Source organism: Dendrobates tinctorius, unplaced genomic scaffold (assembly GCF_039654945.1).
Source record: "Dendrobates tinctorius isolate UK_male_01 unplaced genomic scaffold, ASM3965494v1 ptg000133l, whole genome shotgun sequence".
NCBI classification, from domain to species: domain Eukaryota; kingdom Metazoa; phylum Chordata; class Amphibia; order Anura; family Dendrobatidae; genus Dendrobates; species Dendrobates tinctorius.
This window is the reverse complement of record NW_027361801.1, coordinates 47,848,398-47,875,181: the sequence shown is the minus strand read 5'-3', so window position 1 is coordinate 47,875,181 and position 26,784 is coordinate 47,848,398. Positions and strand designations below refer to the sequence as shown.

The window sequence follows — 26,784 nt, the reverse complement described above, 5'->3', positions numbered from 1 at the left end:
CATGAGCAGTAGTTGGCCCAATACACTTGATTGTCTATGTATAGACAATGCAGTACCGCATGTATCCCATCCAAAAAACTGCAAAGCTTATTATTTTATAGAAGTATAAGCACATTTGTGAAAGATTTGATCAGTTTTATTATACAGTACCCTACTCTTTTAGCTATCCAGCTAATCCCTAAATGTTTTAATAAACTTCCTGTGACATTTCGCTTGAGAGGCGTCTCAAACGAAGCATTATCAGGAAGCTGGGGCTGAAGTTACGTCCTCACTGTGTCTATCACCTCTCCTGACATCATCAGGAGGTGGTTCTGCAGTTACACACTACAGTTCCTTGCATAGTCTCCTTCTGATAATGTCCTATCATGGCCCTGATAGATGCTGTGGGAGAGGCGAGTGCAGCGCCAGCGCTCTTCTTCTGTCCGTACCACCACAGCTTCAAAGTATGATTCAAGACATCATAAGAGGGATAAAATAAAAGCAGTGTTAGAGAAGTCCCCTCAAAAAAGTCATTATCAAGGGGGTGGTGCGTATCCCTCATAGCTTCTATCACCACCTGCTGGTGGTGATAGAAGCTTCTTTTACAGTTCTTCTTCTTTTACAGTTTAATAATGCAGCGGTGGCGATAGAAGGAGGGAGCCGGCGCTGAACTCACAACAGTTTCTTTCACAATGAATTGAGGACATGTTCAGAGAGGGGGCGCCGATGTAAGAAACTGTAGTTAATAACTGCAGTGCTACCCCCTGATGACATGAAGTTCCAGGAAGGGTGATAGATGCTGAATGGAAGTGAGTGCGGCCCAAGCCTACTGTGATGTCCCGTTTGAAACTCCTCTCAAAGGAAACATCACAGGAAGTAAAATGAAAAAATACATATACAAAATAGCTAGATAAGGAGAAGTGTAAGGGGTTGTATAATTAAGCTAATTACAAAAGTGCATAGGGTTTTACAATATATAGAAAGACATTTTAGGTACCATACGAACCACCACTTTAAGACCCCCGATTCATCATTGGTCAAGGGTTTTTAAATCACTTATAATTTTTTCCCTTCTTCCAGTTTTTTTGCATCCAATTGTTCAAAATGGCGCATAGTGTGTGAATTTTGCTTAAAGTCAAAAATCTTTTTTTGTCTTTGACCTTTTTGTGACTTCAGGTCACATATTTTGAAAAATGTTTTAAAAAATTGGGCAACATTTTGTTTTATACACAATTTGTGCCATCAGTTTGGTCTGACAGGTGAGTTTCACTGGCATAGGGCTTTTCTATATGGACTCCATTATAAACAAGGAAGAAGAAACCAGACGCAACCATCTTAAAGGGTTGAGTATGGTGCTGACAAGAAGTGAGCATTCCTTAAAAAGGATGAGGGAAACAAATAGGTGTGTTGAAACCAGCCTAGTGCCAGGAGAACGCTTAATTTGCATTTACCACATATACACGTTTACTCACTTATATAGCGCTATTATATTCCACAGCCCTTTACAGACATCATCATCACTGTTCCCATTGGGACTCACAATCTAAATTCCCTATCAGTATGTCTTTTGAGTGTGGGAGGAAACCAGAGAACTCGGAGGAAACCCACGCAAACATGGGGAGAACATCCAAACTCCTTGAAGAAGTTGACCATGGTGGGATTTAAACCTAGGACCTCAGCGTTGCAACACTATGGGTCTAACCAATGAGCCCAATGTATCTCTTGTATTATCTCACATATCATGCTAAGTGTATAACCAAGTGTTTGCATGAGTGGCTGGCTGGAGAAGTAGGGTTATTATTACACAAAAACTGGGAGAATTGTTGCTGCCCTCTGCTCTGCCATTTGTCTTTGCCACAGATTCCATTTCTTTTGCAATGATGACAGAGGGATCCAGGTTAGTTTATATTTCAATCTGCAATTTATGTGTTAACAGACAGCTGAACAGCAAAATTGTAGCAGCAATCAAGGACTCTGGAGCTCCTACAATCAAAATTATCTCCTGCCAGATCTCCTGCAACAGAGCCATCCTTCAGAGACTTCAGTGAATCAGCACAGAACTCCTCAGAAAAGTCACAGTCCTCTGAACAAATCTCAGAATGATCAGGTGAAATCATTAAGTTTTATGTCGCACTTCACTTGTTCAGCCAAACAAGAAAGAGACAGCGAGAATGATCTCTTGTCTTCTCTTTCACAGGTCACCTTTCCAACCTTATGTTACATGTTTTATGTTTTCAGCAGAGAGGATACTGTCAGTGCAGAATACTTATATCCCAGCAGACGGCTTTTTTTGCAATTTAAAGAACACTTTACTATTACAATTATGAGAAAATACAAATTCATAATTTGTCCATCTTTTCTTCAAGTTATTATTCTTAAAGGGAACATGTCACACAATTCATAATGCCCAAACCACAGGCAGCATGAATCTACTCACCACTCTAATTGATTAACAGGTCTTTCCCACATGTGTACAGACAAAGAGACCTGTCAATCACCTAGAGGAGTATAGGGAGAAGCTGGCTGGTGACGGCCCTTGACTAATTAGGTTTCTCCATACAGTCCGCATATTTACTCTGAAATGCTGCAGGTTTTTAGAGAAAAACATACCTGGCTGCAATTGTGCAGCCTGGCTCTGATTCATGCTTCCCCTCATATGAGCAGCCTAAATTGGATGACATGTTTCCTTTAAGGGTATGTGCAAACGTTGCGGATTTGGCTGAGGATCCGCAGCAGTTTTCCATGCGGTGTACAGAACTAGGCAAACCTATGGAAAACCAAATCCGCTGTGCACATGCTGCGGAAAATTCCACGCAGATTTGCAGAGGTTTATTTTCCGCAGCATGTCAATTCTTTGTGCGGAATCCACAGGGTTTTTACACCTCTTCCAATATAGGAATCCACAGGTGCAAAAACGCAGGTGAAATCCGCACAAAATCTGCAGAAAATACGCAGGAAATCTGGACTAAATCCGCAGGTAAAATGCAGGTCATTTTACCTGCGAATTTAGCAAAATCTGCGTGGAAATATCCGCAGCCAAATCAGCAACGTGTGCACACACCCTAAAGAGGACCTTTCACCAGTTTGAGCACTGGTCACATCATGGAAAAGTGTCTGCAGAGCTGAATAAAACAAAGATTTTATTTTATTTTTTAATTTCTAATTTCTCCTCTCTGTTGCGAAGATAATAGCTTTTATAGTTTAGATTCTAAATTTTTAGAATTATATTATCAGAGATTGTACACTCAGGGTGGTTACTTTTTCCTCTCTTTGACATTGTCCAATCATAAGCAGGAGGCATCATGCAGCGGGAAAACAAGAAAGGCCCCGCTACAAATAAGGTCTGACACGGCTTTCTCTGTGTGATCTTAAAAGATGCTGTGCCTACCCAGGTCACACAGATTTAACTGCTGATGATTACTGTAAAGGGGGAGTAGATCAGCACTGTGTCATTACAAAGACTTCTTGCAGCTCTTCTCTCACAGTGCAATTTACACCCTTTCTCCCACACTGAAAGTGCCGCAAGAGGTTTTAATAATGATGCTCAGCTCTGCTCTCCTCAGGGGTCTCATTGCCATCATCTACTCTGATTACAAGCAGGGAAGGTCAGTAGAGAAGAACTGTGTCATTACAAACACCTGTGCAGCTCTCTCCTCCCATGCAAGACAGTGCTGTGAGAAGAGCGCTGAAAAAAAGTGTTTGTAATGACATAGCTTTACTGCTCTCCCCTGCTTGTAATCACATTCGGTGGCAGCAGTGAGATCAGTAAAGACAGCAAAGCTGTGCGTCATTACGTGTCTTTCCATATCTCGTAAAGAAAGCCTGTTCTAAGTTTCTCCGGGGGCATGTTCTTTTTTTCTCTCTACATGATACCTCCTGCTAAGATTGATTAATGTCATACAAAGGAAAAGTAACTGCCTCTTGGTCTTAGTGAATTATTTTGAATCTAAAAATTACAAGAAATATCTGTGCCACAGAGACGTAAAATTAAAACATAAAATCTAGATTTTATTCAGCTCTGTAGGTTAAAAAGCTCAAACTGGTGAGTGGATCTCCTTAAGTGCCATCCACTAGATGTATTTTTGTCTGAGTTGCTGGTCACTGCCTCTCTCTAGCAAAAGAGACATTAAGGCCTTGTTCAGACATCAGGGATTTTCTTATATGAAAAGAAATAGAAGTAACACATATGTAACACACATATATATATATATATATATATATATATACACATACACAGTATTTATAGTGTGTGTGTGTGTATATATATATATATATATATATATATATATACACACACACACACACACACACTGTATACTTATATAGCTTTTTTTGTAAAGCTTACCCTACTTACTGCAATGTTAACAAACAGACTGTTAGGGTTGGCGGAACACACCAAATGAAATATAATAATAAGGTGCGTTCGCAACCCGGGGTCCATCGTGCAGAGATGGAACCTGCTGCTAAGCAATGGCGGAAAAAGATGGCGGTTGAACACTGAAAACACGCGGGTTAGATGTCACCCGGTGTGAACAGCAGCGAACTCTACAGAGGCACAGCAACGTCACAGGGCTCAGCTGATATGGCACGAGTGAGGTCTCTAGGCTCAGCCCCTAGAACTCGAGTCTGACTGGACCCATAATGCGCACTACTTGGCGCTGATGCTAGGCACTGACTCTGCCTCCTACCTGCACTATCAGCCTAGGCACTAGCTGGCAGGGCTGAGCAGTATATGCATACCAAGGGTAGGGGTTTCATAATGAGTCAGTCACCAGAGACAATCATACGTGCATACAACACACACTACATGGTTTACACTAGAGCACGGCCGAGCGGCTGTGAGATCCCTTTATAGATCCCAGTCTGCCAGGACCTTGCCAGTGGACCAATCCGAGTTCACTTGAGGACCTGAGCAGCTGACCGCTGACCACCAATGAGAAGTTGCCACCTCACGAGCATGCTCAGTAGGGCGAAACACGGACTCAGGAATGACTGCTCGCTGCTCTTTGCTGTTGATTGCTATAGCTGAACCTGGAGAGGCAGTAGCAATCAATCACACACCATGGGTCTGAGCAAGATGCTGAGACTGATGTCTCTGCTGAGCAGGATCTTCTGAGACTGGATGGGAGACCACAGGAGAAGAAAACATGGCTTGGGATTTCTCCTGTGGAGAATCCTGGTGCCTAATACAGACAGCACATATACTACACATGGATGGAAATTTGTGCTGTCCATGATTTTTACAGACCCATGAATTGTATGGGTGATTTTGATTTGTGGAGTGACTTGGTTCAAAAGCGGACATATCTCCAAGATATTTTTGAGGATATACAGTGAAAAACATGGGTAGAATACATACATGAGAAACATATGTCTGAATAAGGCCACTAATGGATCACAGGACAGGTGTGGTTGGTCTTTGTATCTCTGTTTCTATCTCTCAGCTGTCAAGTTCTTGGGCTATGAGAGGCTTTCAATTCTGGTCAGGTGGACCATCAGACTGGTCAATGGCAAGGGCAATCGCATGCTGGGAAATTCTGTGAAAAGAAGTTCCAGTACCTATATTGTTGGCAGAATGATGATGAACTCAAATAGTGCATAGAGTGAAAGAGCAGAGAATTGTGTGCAAGGACAAGAATGCCTTAAGTATTATTATCTTACAGCATTAATAGTATACTCACAAGATATGCCGTTAATGCCTAAAAGATGTGAATCTAACCTCTGAGAACCTGACATTGAGAAACACTTTGTCCAATTATTTCTATTTTCTGTGACCATGTTTACTAGCACATTTTGTGGACAGTCAACCACGCGCTGCTTTCTCCAATATTTTTGTAAGTGTGACAACCCCTCTATTGGATAGAATAGGGAAAAAGGCGAAAAAGTTGCATCAAAATTGGGGTCATGAGACGGCTAACCGCCCTATACACCTGAACACTTGGCTTAGGTAACCACTCATGTGTTCTCTATGGAGAGAGCTTGGAGGTCTCCATACAGATTAAGGGAATGTGCACACGTAGCAGATTCCATTGCAGATTTTTCCGTGTGGAATCTGCAGAATCCGCAGACAAAATGACCTGCATTTTACCTGCGGATTCCCTGCGGGTTTTCTGTGGATTTTGTGCAGCTTTCGCCTGCGTTTTTACACCTGTGGATTCCTATAATGGACGAGGTGTAAAAACGCTGCGGATTCCGTACAAAGAATTGACATTCTCGGAAAATAAACTGCAGCAAATCTGAGCGGAATTTTCCGCAGCATGTGCACAGCGGTTTTTGTTTTCCATAGGTTTACATGGTACTGTACAATGCATGGAAAACTGCTGCGGATCCGCAGGGCCAAATCCGCTGTGGATCCGCAGCCAAATCCTCAACGTGTGCACATACCCTAAATCGACAGCCAGTCCCACCATAATCAGAGGATTTGGATTACTTTAATTTGTAAATGGAATTTGAATTTTGGAATTTGTAAACTCAACTCTTTCAACAGGATTCCTGCATTGCAAGTGAATTTATATGTTGGGTTAGTCTAGCAGGTGCCATGTCTGTATGTCAAATTTAAGAAATAGCTAAATATACTGTATATATGGCACAAGCAACAACTTGGATCATATTTTATATGTAATGTTTTATATTTCAAAAGAACTCTCCAAGTAGAAGTGACTTTTATTACATCCAACAAATATAATCAAGGTAAGATAAATAAAAATCTGTACGTTAAAAAAAAATATTTTGAAAACAAGTATTGCAAATAGTAAAAATAGATCACTTACATAATATAGAAATCTGTTTGCTTCACAAAGGTGTCACCAGAAAGATGCATAAATTAATATGCCAAATATAATGTTTATAAAGTTATATGTATACAGATTTTGTTTATGTTGCTGGCATACTTCATATACTGTTATTATAGGCTCAGTCTGAGACTAACACTCTTCATTAATAACTGTCACAATAGCGACATCTATAGGCTACAAAGAATCATTACTCATCGTATTAGAGCACTTTACATACCAGACCACACAATATTATGAAAACTGATTTATTATGGGAATTAGAAGACGTTTTTACACCGTGGGTGCAAAATCAAAGTTAAAGTCACGGGCCAAACTTTTTAGGGTGGCAATCATGATTACAGATGTATTACCATCTGAGATATTTATAGCATAGCAAGAGACCAAAAGTGTATGTGAAATGCATACAAAGGCACATACAGAAACGTATTTTCATCTATGTCCAGATGGTTGAAGGCTGCATAGAATGGCATTGCGGGCAACATATGGGTTTAAATGCCCCTGGAATTGTTGGCAACTATGCAGCTACATAAAAGGGTGTATGTCTGATTGTTTCTAATTTCACATAATATGCTCTGCTCTGTAGGGATTCAAGCTTTATACCAGCAGTTAGGCTACACACAGGCACTTGGTTCCGATGGAAAAGTCTTATGTTTATTGTCTGATAAATGTTAAAAATAAACAAATCAGCTGTTTTTCTGCTAAAATAAAGCATTCAATAGCAAAAAAACAGTCCATTATCAGGATAGGCACAGTAAAATTACACAGTGTTACTTTAACAGTAAGGCCGGCGTCACACTGGCAAAGAATACGGATGAGTGGTATGCAATAAAACACTGGATAGCACTTGGACCACTGTTAATCTATGGGACAGTTCCCATCACCGCAGGTCAATGGGTGCAAGAAAAAAAATTGCACACCACATGGGCCATCCATTTGACTTGCAAGAAATACGCACCAGTGTCCTTTGAAAAGCCGGCAATTCATGTGGGCTGTACAGTAAAATCACACTGACAGGTTAGAAAAGAATAGATATATACACATAGGATACATATATACATATATTTATATATATATATATATATATATATATATATATATATATATATATATATATGTCAGTGACACACACACATATGTGTATATATATATATATATATATATATATATATATATATGTATATATGTCTTTATATTTCATAGAGAGATAGAAGAATAGCCAGTAATTCATTTGTCGGCTTCTGTAAAATCACTACAGGAGCCGACAGGATAGGAGAGATGGATTACATACAGTAAATCCATATAGAATAGGTAGATATAAATATGTCAGTGGCAAATACAATTAGTATAGTGTGTGTGCAAAATTCTGGACATGTATTTCATGAATAAAAGATTATTTTAGGGAACAAAATGGCGTGGAATCCCCCTATAATTAATAATCAGCAGTGGCTATGCAGACAGCTGAGGGCTGATGTTAATAGCCTAGAAAGGGGCCATGGATACTGGCCCCCCCTGGCTAAAAACATCAACTCTCAGCTGCCCCAGAAAAGGCGCATCTCTAAGAAGCGCCAAATCTGGCACGTACCCTGGCTCTTCCCACTGCCCTGTAGTGGAGGCATATGGGCTAATAGTTGGTGGGTTGATGTCACCTTTGAGGTGACATCAAGCCCCGAGGTTAGTAATGGAGAGGCATCAATAAGACGCTCCTATTACTAACCCCCTAGTCAAATAGTAAAGAAAGCACAGACATCCAGTAAAAAATCCTTTCATTGAAATAAAGACACAGACTCCTTTATTATTCTTAATTAAACCATACTTACAACCACACCTAATCTTTGCAAAGCCCTCGCTCTCCTGTAATAAAAATAAAATAAAAAAGCAACAATATACCATACCTGTCCATCATTGTGTCCAAAGCTGTAATCCAAATCTGGAGGATATATATTTTCCAACCTCGTTGATGCTAAGATGCAACTGTCCTGGCTGAAAAACCACTGGAGAATCAGGAGATGCTGGGAGCACAGACTCAGTGACTAGCGCTGATGTCACTTTGTGTGGGCTCCCTCACAAAATGCCAGTTCATTTACCCATGCTCCAGACTTCATCGTGGGTCAGGCTGTGAGAGAGCGCAACATCAGTGAAATCACCGCTATTCAATGAATGTCAGCGCTAGTCACTGAGTCTGCGCTCCCAGCATCTCTTCATTCACCAGTGGTTTTCAGCCGTGACGGCTGCATCTTGGCGCCGTCCAGGTTGAAAAATATTTAGCCCCCAGATATGGATTACGGTGTGGGACACAATGATGGACAGGTATGGTATATTATTGCCTTTTTATTTTATTTTTATTACAGAACGAGGGCTCCGCATGGATTAGGTGTGGTTGTAAGTATGGTTTAATTAAGAATAAAAAGGAGTCTGAGTCGTTATTTCAATTTAAGGATTTTTTTTACTGGGTGTCGGTGTTTTCTTTAGTATTTGAATATGGAATTAGTAATAGGGGTGTCTAATTGACGCCTCTCCATTACTAACTTCGGGGCTTGATGTCACCTGAAAGGTGACATCAACCCACCAACTATTAGCCCATATGCCACTACTACAGGGCAGTGGGAAGAGCAAGGCCATGTGCCAGAATTGACGCATATTAGAGATGCGCATTTTCTGCGGTGGCTTTCTAGGCTATTAAGGCCATTTTTTTCCATAAAATAATCTTTTATTCATTAAATACATGTCCAGAATTTTGCACACACACTATACTAATTATATTTGTCACTGGCATGCACAGTTATGGCCAAAAGTATTGACACCCCTGCAATTCTGTCAGATAATACTCAGTTTCTTCCTGAAAATGATTGCAAACACAACTTCTTTGGTATTATTATCTTCATTTAATTTGTCTTAAATGAAAAAACACAAAAGAGAATGAAGCAAAAAGCAAAACATTGATCATTTCACATAAAACTCCAAAAATGGGCCAGACAAAAGTATTGGCACCCTCAGCCTAATACTTGGTTGCACAACCTTTAGCCAAAATAACTGCGACCAACCGCTTCCGGTAACCATCAATGCGTTTCTTACAATGCTCTGCTGGAATTTTAGACCATTCTTCTTTGGCAAACTGCTCCAGGTCCCTGATATTTGAAGGGTGCCTTCTAAAAACTGCCATTTTTAGATCTCTCCACAGGTGTTCTATGGGATTCAGGTCTGGACTCATTCCTGGCCACCTTAGAAGTCTCCAGTGCTTTCTCTCAAACCATTTTCTAGTGCTTTTTGAACTGTGTTTCGGGTCATTGTCCTGCTGGAAGACCCATGACCTCTGATGGAGACCCAGCTTTCTCACACTGGGCCCTACATTATGCTGCAAAATTTGTTGGTAGTCTTCAGACTTCATAATGCCATGCACATGGTCAAGCAGTCCAGTGCCAGAGGCAGCAAAGCAACCCCAAAACATCAGGGAACCTCCGCCATGTTTGACTGTAGGGACCGTGTTCTTTTCTTTGAATGCCTCTTTTTTTCTCCTGTAAACTCTATGTTGATGCCTTTGCCCAAAAAGCTCTACTTTTGTCTCATCTGACCAGAGAACATTCTTCCAAAATGTTTTAGGCTTTTTCAGGTAAGTTTTGGCAAACTTCTGCCTGGCTTTTTTATGTCTCGGGGTAAGAAGTGGGGTCTTCCTGGGTCTCCTACCATACAGTCCCTTTTCATTCAGACGCTGACGGATAGTTCGGGTTGACACTGTTATACCCTCAGACTGCAGGGCAGCTTGAACTTGTTTGGATGTTAGTCGAGGTTCTTTATCCAACATCCGCACAATCTTGCGTTGAAATCTCTTGTCAATTTTTCTTTTCCGTCCACATCTAGGGAGGTTAGCCACAGTGCCATGGGCTTTTAACTTCTTGATGACACTGCGCACGGTAGACACAGGAACATTCTGGTCTTTGAAGATGGACTTGTAGCCTTGAGATTGCTCATGCTTCCTCACAATTTGGTTTCTCAAGTCCTCAGACAGTTCTTTGGTCTTCTTTCTTTTCTCCATGCTCAATGTGGTACACACAAGGACACAGGACAGAGGTTGAGTCAACTTTAGCCTTGAGATTGCTCATGCTTCCTCACGATTTGGTTTCTCAAGTCCTCAGACAGTTCTTTGGTCTTCTTTCTTTTCTCCATGCTCAATGTGGTACACACAAGGACACAGGACAGAGGTTGAGTCAACTTTAATCCATGTCAACTGGCTGCAAGTGTGATTTAGTTATTGCCAACACCTGTTAGGTGCCACAGGTAAGTTACAGGTGCTGTTAATTACACAAATTAGAGAAGCATCACATGATTTTTCAAACAGTGCCAATACTTATGTCCACCCTCTTTTTTATGCTTGGTGTGGAATTATATCCAATTTGGCTTTAGGACAATTCTTTTTGTGTTTTTTCATTTAAGACAAATTAAATGAAGATAATAATACCAAAGAATTTGTGTTTGCAATCATTTTCAGGAAGAAACTGAGTATTATCTGACAGAATTGCAGGGGTGTCAATACTTTTGGCCACAACTGTATATATCTACATATTCTATATGGATTTACTGTACGTAATACATCTTTCCTATCCTGTCGGCTCCTGCAGCGATTTTACAGAAGCCGACAAATGAATTACCGGCTATTCTTCTGTCTATCGCTGTATGAAATATAAAGACATATACAGTATATGTGTGTGTGTGTCACTGACATATATACAGCTCTTGCAAAAACTAAGAGACCACTGCAAAATTTTCAGTTTGTCTGATTTTTCTCTTTATAGGATTATTTTTAAGTAAAATCTAAATTGTTCTTTTATTCTATAAACTACTGACAACATGTCTTCGAATTTCCAAGCACTAAATTTTGTATTGATTTTCAGAAAATGAGAAATGGTCAAAATAACAAAAAAATGGAGAGCTTGCAGACCTTAAATAGTGCTAAGAAAACAAGTTCATAATCATTTAGAAACAACAATACTAATGTTTTAAGTCAGGAAGAGTTCAGAAATCAATATTTTGTGGAATAACCATGATTTCTAATCACAGCTTTCATGCGTCTTGGCATGCTTTCCACCAGTCCTTCACACTGCTTTTGGGTGTGACCTTATGCCACTTCTGGTACAAAAATTCATCTTCCTCTTGATTACATTCCAGTGGATTTCAATGGGGTTTAGGTCTGGAGATTGGGTTCGCTATGACCGGGATTTGATGTGGTGGTCCTTCATCCACACATTGATTGACCTAGGTGTGTGGCATGGTGCATTGTCCTGCTGGAAAAAACAGTCCTCAGAGTTGTGGAACATAGCCTGAAGAGAAGGAATCAACTATTTTTCCAGGATAACCTTGAATGCGGCTTGATTCATAGGTTTTTCGCAAAGATTAACCTGCCCAATTCCAGCCTTGCTGTAGCATCCACAGATCATCACCCATCCTCCACCAAATTTCACAGTGGGTACAAGATACTGCGGCTTGTATGCCTCTCCAGGTCTCCGTCTAACCATTAGATGACCAGGTGTTGGGCAAAGATAAAATTAGGCTCATCAGAGAAGATTACCTTATTCCAGTCCTCTATAGTCCAATCCTTATGGTCTTTGACAAACTTCAGCCTGGCTCTCTTTTGCTTCTCATTGATGAAAGGCTTTTTTCTAGCTTTACATGATTTTAGCCCTGCCTCTAGGAGTATGTTATGAACTGTTCTTGCCGTGCACTTCACCCCAGCTGTCATTTGCCATTCCTTTTGTAGGTCACTGAATGTCATCCTGCGGTTGCTGAGTGACATTCGAATAAGATGATGGTCATCCCGGTTAGTGGAGAGTCATTTTCGCCCTCTGCCTGTCTGTAGCTTTGTTGTCCCCAATGTCTGCTGCTTGACCTTGTTGTAATGGCCGTCTTAGAAATTTTGAGGATGGAGGCAACATGACGCTCACTGTATCCCTCTGCTAGTAAAGCCAGTATTGAACCCTTATTTTCCTCACTTTAGACTTTTCTTTTTAACTCCTTTGGCATGGTTAAAAGTTATTTTTTTCATTCCTATTACTTTTGGGATATTACTAGCACTTTTGCCATCCAGCTTGTCCTATTGAAAGAGGATTGTGAACAACACAGCAGGTTTTTTTTATATACATTCATTTGTTAAATAAGATTTGGTTCTGTTGATCACCTAATCAGAAGCACATTAAGTAGAATGAGGTGTACTCTTGTTGGAATTCAACTGACACTGGAATGGAATGTCTGTCAGACATGTAGAGAAGCTGATTTTTAAAAAACTGTGCAGTGGTGTCTTAATTTTTGCCAGAGCACAAATGGATCACATACAGATCACCATATGGAGAACACTCCTGCGATTCTCAGCCGTGAAAATCGGACCGATTTTTCATACGGCAAGTGTGACGCCTGCCTAAGTCAGGCACTGATATGGCTACAGACATGATGTCCACCATTAGAGCTCACACTCCAGCTTCACTACCTCCAACAAACTTGAGCCTATTCAGTTGCATTTTATAAGACCTGCAAGGCCCGGACTGGAGTGTGTGAGAGCAACCATTCCCAACCAGGCTCTGCTGGTTGCTCCTTCCTTCTTTAAACATTCTTTTTATTGAAAAATTTGTAAGTAGGAAACAGTGGTTGAGAACACAATCAATTCAGTACTAAAAACCGTAGCACAATTATTCAAAAGAGACAGCACAAGTTATTTTGTATGTCAGATTTTCAAACACTGCAAGCAAAGGAATAATAGACAGTTGCAGATTTCAATTTTTGTTTTTTTGTTGATGAGGAGATAACAAGAGACTAGGAAAGGGAAGATGGGGTGGGATCAAAGGGGCAAGTGGTGAAGAAGGGAATTGGGAATGGAGATAGCACCTTGGGATATGTGTCTAATAAAAAAAATTACAATGTAATTACTGAGTGAAAGGATGTTTGTGTCCTAAATTGGGACCAGAATCTCCAAATATTATTAAATTTAGCCGAACTATGATTTACTCTTGCTGCTAGTTCTTCTACGTAAAAAATTTGATCAATTTTTGAGTAAAGTTGCTGTTTAGTGGGTGTGACTGTGGTATTCCAATTTATAGGGATCAAAGATTTCCCGGCTGCCAGGATTAATTGAGCCAGTTTGTTCGCTTCTTTATCTTTCTGCCAGAGTGGAAAGTTTAATAAAACATTTTCTGGATTCAAAATGGCGTGTTTGCCCAAAACTTTGCGTATGGTTGTGGATACTTCTTTCCAAAAGGGTTGAAGCGCCAAACAAGACCACCATATGTGTATATAGCTGCCATCGCTCTCTCCACACCTCCACCAATTTGTCTCTGCAGTATGTTGCCATCTGCGAATTTGGTTGGGCATAATATACCATTTGGTATTAATTTTGAATGAGTTTTCCTGGATTCGTACACACTGTGAAGGGCCGTGGGAGTTCCTATAAATATGATTAATTTGTAAGTTAGAAAAGGAGGTACCCAAGTCCCTCTCCTAGTGTGCTATGTATGCCCGTTTTAGAGGTACATCAATCTTAAGTAGAGATTGAACTCTGACTGGTGCTTTTGTTGTGGCACATAAGATTTCGTAAGGAGTTATGGGTCTGTCAAGATCGATCGAGTAGTTTCGATGGCAAAGTAGGTGGGAAAGTTTTCTATGTTGTAAGAAAGTGAGGCCTGATAACCCTGGTAATTTACGCAACTCTTGTAGGGGGAGAAGGGTCCTATCCTCAAGCAGCTGCTCCATCAGAAGATGTGCAGCCTGATGAGGCAGGGTTCCCACTAGATCAATGACTTTGGTCAATGGTGAGAGAGGGGGGGCTAGAGCACCACAAGCCTTGTTCCATATTTTAATTGTGGCCAGTGTGTGGATATTTTTACATTCAACTGGGGTTGGGACGTCGAAGTGCCCCAGTAAGATGGATCGTAAGGGGAGCGGTGACATTGATTCTTCTATTTTAAGCCATTGTTTGTCCCTTGAGCCCCTGCTGGTTGCTCCTAAATCCTGAACCCAAAATCCGATTCATATACAAAATCCTCCCAGTAATCTACCTTTACTGGAGCCTTCAATTCCCGGACTTGCATCAATAAGGCCAGCCGCCTTGGTGACATATACCTGCCATCCAGGTTTTTTTTCTTCTGCTTTCCTATACCACATAATACCCATGCAGGACTGCGATATATAGTTTAGAGTTAATTCACACACCGTGACTTAGTTGCAGAAAGTTCTCCAACCCTATTCAGATGAATAGAACTTATTTTTATTTGCAAAAACTTTTGCAACAAAATCTGCGGTATATGATCCATCTTTAGAATGTATTTTCACACATACTTATTAGTATATGGTTTGTCTAATTAATTATATTAATGAATTGAATCTTGGTATATTGCTTATTAGCAAGATACCATTTTTATTGCTATCAATCCTAGTTATTTTGATTTTTATCAAATGAAATGTCTGAAAGCATAATTTAAAGTTTTCATAAGTGTTGAAAAATAAATGTATATTTTCTCTCTAATTATCTTAGATGCCAAATGGTGAAAGTCCACAGCCAAAAAATAGCTCATCTTCCACTACATCATTTAGTGCATTCATTGACCCAAGACTGCTACAATTCTCACCTCCTACAAGTCCGACGTGTTCCCGTGAGTACAAATGACAAATATGTGGCTCTGCAGATGACAACCATCACTTATGTGCAGTCTTCAGACCAAACATATTCTAAAATTGGTCACTCTGATTATAACCATGCTGTCATTAATGGCAGAAGCCACTGTACACATTTTGACTCCTTTAGGGGTATTGGCTGTTGCACATAAGAAATGCACAATTATGATGTAGATAAACTGTGCCACCTGAGGCTCAGCTCTCAAAACGGATGTCCAAAAGACTGGTGGAACAGGGCCAATGCCGTAACAGTAACAGCAACAGCACAAAGTATTTCATTTTATGAGAATTTTATCGACATGCAAACTATAAACACATACATGCACGCACATACAATATATATGTACCTGCACAAATTCTATGTGAATGGGAGTATTGGGACACCAATACATTTTACCTACAGGAGCCTTTATGACCTCCCATTATAAATCCATAGTCATTAATATGGAGTTGGTCCCTCATTTGCAGCTATAACAGCTCCCAGTCTTCTGGGAAGGTATTCTTCAATTCTTTGAGAATTTGGAGGGTCCTGTGGTCATTTTTGCCCTTTCATCTAGAAGAGCATTGGTGAATTCAGACACTTATGTTGGGCAAGAACACCTGGCTCACAAGTCAATATTCATCCCAAAGGTTTTTGATGGGATTGAGGTCAGGGGTCGATAGTCAATCACACCAAACCCGCTCAGCCATAACTTTATGGAACCTGCTTTGTGCATTGCTATACAGCCATGCTGAAGCAAAAAAAGGACTTCCCCAAACTGTTCTCAAAAAGCTGGAAGCTACAATTGTCCAAAATATCTTGGTATGGTGAAAGACAACTTCATAGCTTCAGAAATTTTCCACCAAACTTTACAGATGGCATAATGTCATGCTAATTCCAGACTGGTATATAAGTAGCAAAAAGAGAACATGATTAGTCACTCCACAGACCACGTTTCTACTGCTTCAGAAAACAGTGGCGGTATGCTTGATCGATACTACTCTGTCTGATGCTTGGCACTGTGCTTGGTGATGTAAGGCAGGCATGCAAATGCTTGGTCAGGGAAATGCATGTCATGAAACTCCCATCAAAACCACAATTTTTGCGCTGATGGCAGAACGGCTTTGGACTCTGCAGTTATGGAAACTTTTACATACAATGCACATTAGCGACATTTATGCACTATGGTCCTCAGCACTCAGTGACCCCACTCTGTTACTTTGCAGGTTGCTGTAATTCCTTCCACGTTCCTATAATACCAAATTTAGATTACAGATTATAGTTGAATAATTATGAAGGAAAAGATTTCACAAACTGATGGTTGCAACAATGTGGTTCTATTACTGTCCCAATACTTTTGTTCATGTAATATATGTACAGACTGCAAATAGTTCTAAATTCTTATGTTCTAATGGTATAAAGTTCCTGCATGAAAAAAAAAAAGTATAAAATTATATAACGGTCTTTAAAATATTCATGAATTGTAGCCCTTTATTCATATCTAACTTGCCCTTGTCCTTTGCATTTAGCTAGTGGCATAAAAGTTGAGCCTTTCCGCAGAGAAAATGCTAGGAAAGGATCGGTTGTCAATGTTAATCCAACAAATATTCGACCTCAAAGTGACAGCCCGGAGATTCGCAAGTATAAAAAGAAATTCAATTCTGAGATCCTGTGCGCCGCTCTCTGGGGTGAGTTTATAGGATTACATACATTGCAATCTAAATTTTTTTTTGTAAATGTACCGAAGGAGATCGCCTTAAATATAGTCAATATCCCTCTCAAACCTCCTTCTCTGTTGGAGTCACACACACAGTCTAATTTTTCTTCAACCTCGTCTTAACGGATTTTCACCTTGAAGCTGTACAATTTCTAATGTAATCACCTCATGTTTCCTGTTGCCAGAGTGAAAATACAGACTTTTATTACATGAAGAAGAATTTGTAGTACATAAAGCTTCTTACGGCCATTCCTTGTACCTTCAGGTACACAAATAGTAGTCAGTCACTCAGAAATAAAGTGGTGGCTATGTAATATGTTAGTTAATCCTGGAATTGAAGAGAATGGTCTGCTCTTCAAAAAACGTTGTCTTCTAGATACAGTACTGTGCAAATGTTTTAGGCAGGTGCGCAAAATATGCTGCAAAGTAAGAATGCTTACAAAAATATTCATGTTAATACTGTAGTTTATTTTTATCAACTTACAAAATGCTTAAGTGAAGGAACAGAAGAGAAATCTAAATCAAAGCAGTGTGACTGCCCTTTGACTTCAAGGCAGCAAAAATTCTTGTAGGTATACCTGTTCACGGTTTTTGAAGGACCTCAGCAGGAGGTTGTTCCAAACATCTTGGAGAATGAACCATGGATTTTCTATGGTTGTGGCTTGTACAGACTGTTTTGTATCTTCATCTAATCCCAGACAGACACAATGATGATGAGATCAGGGCTCTGTGGGGGCCACATCATCACTTCCAGGCCTGCATGTTCTTCTTTACACTCGATAGTTGTTAATGATATTGGCTGTATATTTGGGGTAATTGTCCTGCTACAAAATAAATTTACAGACACACAGATGCCTCCCTGTGGTATTGTATGATGAGCAAATATCTGCTTTTCTTTCTCAGCATTGAGGATATTATTAATCCTGATGAAATTCCCAACTCCATTTCATGAAATACAGCCCAAACACTTGCAAGGAACCTTCACCATGCTTCACATGTTGCCTGCAGACCATGATTATTCTACTTCTCGCAAGCCTTCCATTACAGCCATAATTTTCACATTTTCATTTATCAATCTAGAGCAGCTGATGCTATTTTTCTGCTTGCGAGCTTCTATGTTTTTGTGTATAGTTGCATTGCTTGACCTTGTTTCCAAAGTGTGTTGGAGGTTTGAATTTTGGTACAATTCTCCCATGACTATCACTTGGCCAGACATCTCCAAACTGTTGCTGGCTTTCACTCTGTCCCTATGACTACCTTGTGTCTTATTGCTGTGCTCGGTCTTGCTATGTTGAATGATGGCAAGACCGAGCACAGCAATAACATAATTGTGTTTTCATTTACATATACAAATGATGATGATTATCACCTGTTTGAAATGGTTGGTCACTCATAGACCTGACTACAGTCCTACAAAATCCTTGACTTTATGTAGTTGAGTAAGAGCAGTGAGGCTCTGGAATTCTCTCCCTGAGGAAGTGGTGATGGCCAACTCACGGAATGAATTTAAGAAAGGAATGGATGCTTTTCTTGTGAGTAACAGTATAGAAGGTTACGAATAACAGAATATTATAGGTAGATGGTTGACCCAGCTTAGGGGAAGGAATTTTTTTCCCTATGGAGAAAACTGGCTTCTACTCTGTGGGTTTTTGCCTTCCCCAGGATCAACAATGCAGAACAGCTGCACTAAAAATAGGCTGAACTAGATGGACATAAGGTCTTCCTTCAGCCTTCAAAACTATGTTACTATGTTACTATGAAGCTGTTTTGAAAGCAAAATTTGTTCACACCAAATCTTGATTTGATTCAGATTTCTCGTTTGCTCATTCACTTTACTAATCGCTAAAAATATACTATTAACATTTCTCATTTTGAAAGCATTCCTACTTTGTTTGAGTCATCTGCCTGAAACTTTTGCACAGTACTGTATTTCTATTTCCCATGGGAAAAAAAAATCTAAAAAAATATTATCTTGGTTAGTTTGATAACAGCGGTAGCAAACTTGTATTTTTTTATTTTAGTGACTAAAAAAATTCACAACTTTGTAAAAAAAAAGTTTTTTGTCATCGTTTTCAGAATTTTTCTTTTCAGTCAATTTAGCTGTATTTTGGATTGTTTTTGTGCTGAAAACTGTAGTAATTATTGATACCATTTTGTGTTACATAGGAAGTACTAATCACTTGTGGCAGCAATTCTTGAAATAAAATTTATTTTCACTTTACGGAATTTATTGTATAGGTTAAATAATTTTAGATTTCGATAGATTGGACCTTTAGTGACACAGGAATACCAAAAATGTTAGTTTTTAAGCTTTTTATTAGTTTATTTTTTTAAACAAGGAAGAAAGGGATGATTAAAACCTAATTTTAATTTTATTTTTAAAACCTTTTAGTAGTATTTACTTTAATTTTTAGACTTGATTTTCTGACTGTTTTATAGCTTAAAATGTAAAGACAAATACTCATATATTGTAGTATATAGACAAAATTAGGTGTCTCTGACGCTCAGCCACTGGGACAGAGATTGCAGTCAAGAACCCCATTAGTGCGACCAAAGCTGCCTTGTCAACCCATAGGCACCAAAACATTGTTGGGAGCTTGTTTCCTTATTTTATATATTGAAATAGTACAATATTGCAATATATAGTGAAAATCGTTGGCTCCTTTGGCTAGGCTTCCTGTGGCTGGATTCACAGGCTTATCATTGAATCATGCAATAGGGGAAAGTCAATGTGCAAACAGAGGGATTGATTGCATATCATAGCCATCTAAATCCCATTGTCAGTGATTGGCAGGTTGGCAGAAGAGATCAGAGCTAACTCCAGTTGCTGCTGTTAGGGCCCCGTTACACGCAACGATATTGTGAACAATATCGTTGCAACATCACAACGACATCGTTGCGTGTGACACGTAGCAACAATCAGTTGGCTGATCATAAATAATTGCCTAATGGTTTGGGCCATAAATCTATCGTTGGTCTCCCGTTGGGCAGCACACATCGCTGCGTGTGACAGCGAGAGACCAACGATCAGCGTGCTCCCAGCGCCATACAGCAGACGCTAGGAGCTGTAGTTACCCGCTGTTTACCCTGGATACCAGCGTGCTCGCTGGTCCTGATCGCTGGTGAGTCTGCCTATATGACAGCTCACCAGCGATCAGCTAACTATGTCCCAGCGATCCCATCCACGTCAGATCGTGGATGGGATCGCTGGGACATTGAAGCGTGTAACGGGGCCTTTAGAGGCAGATGCTGGCTGTATTAGAGTATGTTTCCACATTCAGGAAATGGCAGCCCTTTTGGACGCAGCTCCGCCCAAAGCGCTGCTCCCTTCTGTGCGCGGGGTGATTCTGCATGTGTTCATTGAACACATGCGGAATCACGGCATCCTATACATAGACTGGGTAATTTATTTTGCGGTGACTGAGCATCTCCGCAAGATAAATAGACATGCTGTGGTCTAGAAAGACACGCCTCATATGCGTATACACAGGTCTGCCATCTGCGTCTTTGAACGCATAGTGGAGATGGGATTTCATAAAATCCCCTCCACTATGCTGTAACATCTGGCCGCTGCAGAATGGACTGACCATGGAAACATACCCTTACATAGCTGGTATCTGCCATGCGAAGCATTGGATCAGCTCATAAGCATATGTGGTCTCTAATGTGTTTGTACAGTTATGTCCATATGCACCAATTATTTGCATACATTTTCAGGAACAACAGAGAAACCTAACAATACAGTGTTGTAAAAAATTCTTATTATTTAATTAAGAAAACAAGTATTTACCAGAACAGACACAGCAGGACAACTGACAAGTCTTCTTTAAAGAGGACCTGTCACTTCCTAAAAAAAAACTGAGTTAAATCTCTAAGGCTACTTTCACACATCCGGTGTGTGGGGTCCGGTGGCGTGCGGCGAAAAGCCGGGCCGCCGGATCCGGCCTGCAGCCGTGACACCGGATGTGTGTGCGGCGTCTGATACGGCTCGGACGTGATTTAAAGAAGCCACAGGAGGAGGTGGACAGAGACAGCCGCTGAGAGAGACAGCTGCTGAAAGGGAGGTGAGGGGAGGGTAGGAGAGGGGAGGGGAGAGGAGAGGAGAGGGGGTTGGAGAGAGAGAGAGACATGTGGGGTTAACACTCAGTGTCCGGGCGAGAGAATCTCTCTCTCTTGCCGGGCACTTGTGGGGTTAACCCCACAGAGAGATCTCTCTCTCTCACCCAGACACTGTGAGTGTTAACCCCACAAGTGCCCGGCGAGAGAGATCTCTCACATGTGTCTGGGTGACAGAGAGAGATCTCTCTCTCACCGGGCACTTGTGGGGTTAACATTCACAGAGTCCGGGCATGCGCTGTGGAAAAAGCTGGTCCGGCGCTGAGAAAAAACGTTGCAGAGAACGTTTTTTCCAGACGCCGGACCGGCTGGTTTTGCCGGATCTGGCAAAAACCGGATACGCCGCATAGGCATCAGGCGCGATGCGGCGATAATGAAACAATATGGGGAAAAAAACGGATCCGGTGGCAACAGGCGCCGGATCCGGTTTTTACACTTTTCGCCGCATCGCGCCTGATGCACAAAAACTGATGTGTGAAAGTAGCCTAATAGAATTCCCCAACCTTACTTGATTTGGCTTCTCTTTTTCATTTTGTACTGTGTCACTCCATTGCCGAGATATTTATATTTGTTGCGTTTGGAGCGGAATATGTGAAATTACCAACAGAGCATGTCTTCGGTGTTAGGGGCTGGCGGAACGCACCAAATAATAAAGATGGTATTTAGGTGTACTTGCAGCCCGTGGTCCACCGTGCAGAGGTGTTAACTGCTGCTCGGTAATGGCGGACATGATATGGCGGTATAATAAAGGGACACACGGGGTTAACCTCACCCAGTGTGTACAGAGGTGGACTCTGTTACCTCACAGAGCCGCACAGCCGCCAAATAATAAATGCCGTAGCCTGTTTGTACTCACAGAGCTCGGCAGTGTGAGCGCTAGCGTATAGTCACAGGACTCTGCCCCTGAGAAACTGGGTTAGAGTCCCTCTAGACACCCTAGTGCTCAGCACCGCAGCTGCGGTGCCAGCTAAGTATAACACGTGCAAGCGTGCACAGTGCCTCTCAGGCGGACGCCACTAATCACCCAGGATAGGGCCAGATAAGCACAGGTTGTGCAAGGCGTTGCACAGGCGTGGCTGTCACTTGCCGCGGTATGATAGTGCCCTGCAGTGGGCGACACCATCGGACGCTAGTGTGCAGAAGGCTGGACTGCACTGTGGCGTATATAGTAGCCACTGGAAGGTGCTGACTCTAACCGCTGAACCATAACAACAAACACAACCAAGGGTAGGGGTTTCATAATGAGTCAGTCACCAGATGCATGCGTCCATCATCATACACTCCATACCAATTTGAGTCTATACTAGCGCATGGCCGTGCGGCCATGCGGCTCTTTTATAGCAGCGTCCTTCCGGGACCTTCCTGACCCTCCTGATGGTCCACTCCAAGCTGCAGAAGGACCTGAGCATGTGACCTCCGATCTCCAAAGAGAGATCGTCCCACGGGCATGCTCAGTGGACCGAAAGGAGGACTTAGTCCCTGGAGTAGCTCGCTGCTGACCAGCATGCATTGCTATAGCTGGACCAGAGGTGGCAGCAGCAACCAAACCTACAGAGCTGGTCTGAGCAGAGCGCCTCAATCGACGAGTCTGCTAAGCAGCCTCCTCTGCGGCCGGAGTGGAATGGGAGACTGCCGAATGCAAGGCCCGGGATTCCTGCTGTGCAGCGACAGGAACCCGACGCCTAACATTCAGAGTCTAATCTGGGGGTGTGCACTTTCAGCCCTCCCACAAGCTGACAATCACAGTTCAGCAGTTGATCAATCAGTCTCTGACCCTGCCAAGATGTGAATGGCAGTGTCTGGGAGGGCTGAAAGTGCATTCCCCCAGAGAAGGCTGAAAAAAACACCTAGTTGATCTGCAAGTAGAAATTTCACATACTGTGCTCTAAAAACAAGAATTGCTATTATCTCTGCAATGAAGTGACACAGACCAAAAAGAAAAAGAGCATCAGGATCAGAAAAGTTCAGAGATTTTTACCAGGCATTGAACTAAATTTTTGAGCAGGTGAAAGGTCCTCTTTAAACACTATAAGTAGTTGACATGTCCAAATCTTGCATTGTGTCAGATGCGACTGCTGTGCTCTTGGCAGCAGCACTGACAGCAAATGGGCTGACTGTTGCTCCGATGCTGGGCTGCATGTACATGTAATGTGCCCCTTTTTGGAGGTCTCCAGCAAAAATAGTGATATTCAGTTAAGAGGATATTCAGTTAAGTAATGAGTATATGATATGATGATTAAATCACTTAACTGGATGGATATACTGTATTGTGTATTAAGATAAGATATAGTCGTTGAGAAACAAGGCAAGAAGTTATGAGGCAGCCAAGTGAGATTACATTGCAGAAAGACAAATGATGCTGGAAATTAGACAGGTGGGAACATTCATTAGTTATGAGAGCGAATGTGCTCACCGCAGGAATTGTGTTTGCAAAGAAAAGTAAAACTAAAGGTAAAGCAAACAAGTTTGTCACCCAAATGTTATAGGTGACTTTACTGTAAATTCACTATTTAGCCATTTTTTCCATTATGGAAACCAATATCCATGTAAATGTTCTACTATTTTTATTTATATTAAACTTTTTATTCTGGCTGCTTAGAAAAAAAAAAATCATCAGACCTATTTGCCCAAACTAGAAATGGCTTTTAACTAAAATGAAATGCATCAAAAATGATTGTATGTGCAATTCAGCCAAATCTATGAATGGCTACAAATTGCTGTAAAGTGGATTACTTGTTCCACATCTTAATCATGGTGGTACGAGCATCGGTTGTTATATCACGGCCTATTTTTTGAGTCGTCTGCCATAAGATAAGTCTAAATGCTCACATAGGAATTGAATTGCATACAGAGTAATGGAATCGTTGGTGGTAAAACTGGCACTTTGTAAAAAGAATAGTGTATAGTCTAATGCTTTATTCACGGAGAACTGGTCAGTTTTCCGTGACATAGCTGTCTTAGAATATTGCAATTGCCCATGAAAATGCTGGGGCAGCTTTTATTAGATCTCTGCTTTCCACTGACGTTTGTCTAAGGGAAAATTTAATTAATTGGGTACTATGCAAGAGATGTAAGAAGGAGCAAGGATGAGGGATTATTTTTACTGAGTGGTTAAGTGGCAAAAAATTTTTTAAACAAAATGTAAGCGGATTAGCATCTTATACTTAGTTCATACTATAAAACTAAATACAGGTAAAACAATGAGCTATACTTTTCCACACTAATTGTGTTTTTATATGATTCCAATTATTAAGAAAACTGGGGGAACTTTTTGAAGAGTTTTTTCATTTCTTGAAGTGGTTATGAAGTTTTTCAAACATTTTTACAGCCTTTTTGCCTGAAGAGTATTTTTTCACAGCCTAATTTTGAAAGTTTTCCATGCAATTTTTTCAAAACCTGATGCAGAAGAAAGACATTCAAAAGACTGAGAATATGACCAAGTCATTTCGCAATAAAAACATACAGTAAGAGTCTTTTGAGCGTATTTTGGGTAATTTTTCAGGTGTGTTTTTTTTATGGATCTGTCCTAAAAGATTCCTAAAGCAAACCCATGTGCGCATACAATAATAGAGAATCGCGCTCTTATTGTACCCTCTTATTGACTCTTAATGCTAGTATAAGTCTACGCACCTCATTGATGATGTCCACGTGAGCTGGGTGGTACTGTGCAGCGTGTGATGTCTCTCATGTACATCCCCTCCTGTTATTACAGGTGTGAACCTGTTAGTGGGAACAGAGCATGGTCTATGGCTCCTGGACAGAAGTGGACAAGGAAGAGTTTATTCTCTTATAAGCAGAAGACGCTTCTACCAAATGGATGTTCTGGAAGGACTGAATATCCTAATCACTATTTCAGGTAACTGATGACTCTAGATGTCATAATGGAAATTACATTGGGTTTTACGTATTGTTCAACTTTGGAGTTGTCTTATCTTTTTATTTTTCCTTCATTCAAAAGAAGATGTCAGTAATTGTGTAAGTATCTTGTGCCTTGAAAAACCGTATCACCAGATGTTCTTGTACAGTGCCACAGTCTCTACAACTGAGGTCCCCAACCTTTCTTACCTGCAAAGCCATGTTTACCTCTGAAAGAGGGTCACAAATCTGGCTCAACCCCACTCTTCCACAGTAGTGACATCCTGCTCCAGCCCCTTCAAAGTGGCAACACTCAAAGCTTCCATTATCAGTATTATGGCAAGCTAAAGATTCCCCACAGAATTCATGATAAGGCAATATACGTTCATTTAAGAGTTTCCACCAATTTATTATTCTCGTATCAAGCACTTCCTTCATATTATTATATCCAGCTTTAGGAACCTCCACCGACTGGGAGTATCATCCATTCTCCAGATTACAATACTTAGTCTACCTCTCCACCCCAAAAAACAGTATATGAACTTTCAGATCTGCTCTTTGTTACGGGGTTACTCACCAAAGTCACCATCTTGAGACCTGCTCTTCATAGCTGTTGCTAGATCTGGTGCTAATGTACCAAATTGGTAGATAGCTGTGAGCCACACAATGTATGTTGGGGAACCCTGCTCTAGAATATGATGAAATGTACACAAATTCTAGCATGAATTATTTCATAAGAATAAGGCCCTGTGTACACCGCCATATTACGAATCTGTAACATGGCTTCCATATATTACTATGTTCATACAGAGGTGTAAGTCAGAAAAATTCATCACATGCAGTTTAATGGCGGTATCTTCCCCCAAGATCATTATTAGCAGGAAAGACTGTAGCAGGGGGAGGGGTAGTTATGGCCGAGTTACTTAAAGACACAGTACACAGAGTCCACTGAGAAAACAGTCAGCGAGCTCCCCCCGGCCCCTTGTACATAAAATAGACAGAACTAACACAGCTTCTTCCCACGGTTTACCTTTTCCTTCTTCTGGTCACTGTAGTCCAGACAATGAGAGTTCAAGACCACAGCTGTATTCCAACATGGAGATAACTTTTAATGAACAATGATGAAAGGTATACAAAAAAACAAATTTCAACACTGGCTTCCTGCACTCTCCCTGACACTTGCTATGGGCCGAACCCACAACGGCCGCAGTAGACAAAGTTCACAGTAGTCCACTCGCCTGGATCTGGGCGCTTAAAATCCCTTCAGCGGGGGCCCTTCCAGAGTCATGGGGCCCGTATTGTGGTCCTTCAGTCTTTTTAAGTCCTTGAGTCCTTCTTTAGGCCCTTGAGTCCTTTTGAGCCTGGAGCAACAGATCTCTCCCACCCAGGAGTTTGACAGTGCCCCGTCTCTTACTGCACGTCTGCTCAGGGTTAACGTGCCCAAGCTTCTGACTGGGGACAGCAGCTTCCTCCTTCTGCTGCTGACCCAGCCCGCTAACTTAACTATTTACTTTCCCTAACTCTACACAGACAGCAATTACAGTTGTGGCCAAAAGTATTGACACCCCTGCAATTCTGTCAGATAATACTCAGTTTCTTCCTGAAAATGATTGCAAACACAAATTCTTTGGTATTATTATCTTCATTTAATTTGTCTTAAATGAAAAAACACAAAAGAGAATGAAGCAAAAAGC

The 26,784-nt window shown here is 41.0% G+C and overlaps 1 protein-coding gene across 1 annotated transcript in view; it reads left to right on the top strand.

Moving 5' to 3' along the window:
* Positions 1-26,784, top strand: part of NRK (Nik related kinase) — a 427,476-nt gene that overhangs the window by 314,238 nt on the left and 86,454 nt on the right. Inside the window, exons 23-26 of the mRNA XM_073543628.1 lie at positions 1,916-2,086; positions 15,283-15,400; positions 16,932-17,090; positions 24,948-25,091. Of these exons, the coding sequence (XP_073399729.1) occupies positions 1,916-2,086; positions 15,283-15,400; positions 16,932-17,090; positions 24,948-25,091 (592 nt within the window). The remainder of the gene's footprint in view (positions 1-1,915; positions 2,087-15,282; positions 15,401-16,931; positions 17,091-24,947; positions 25,092-26,784) is intronic.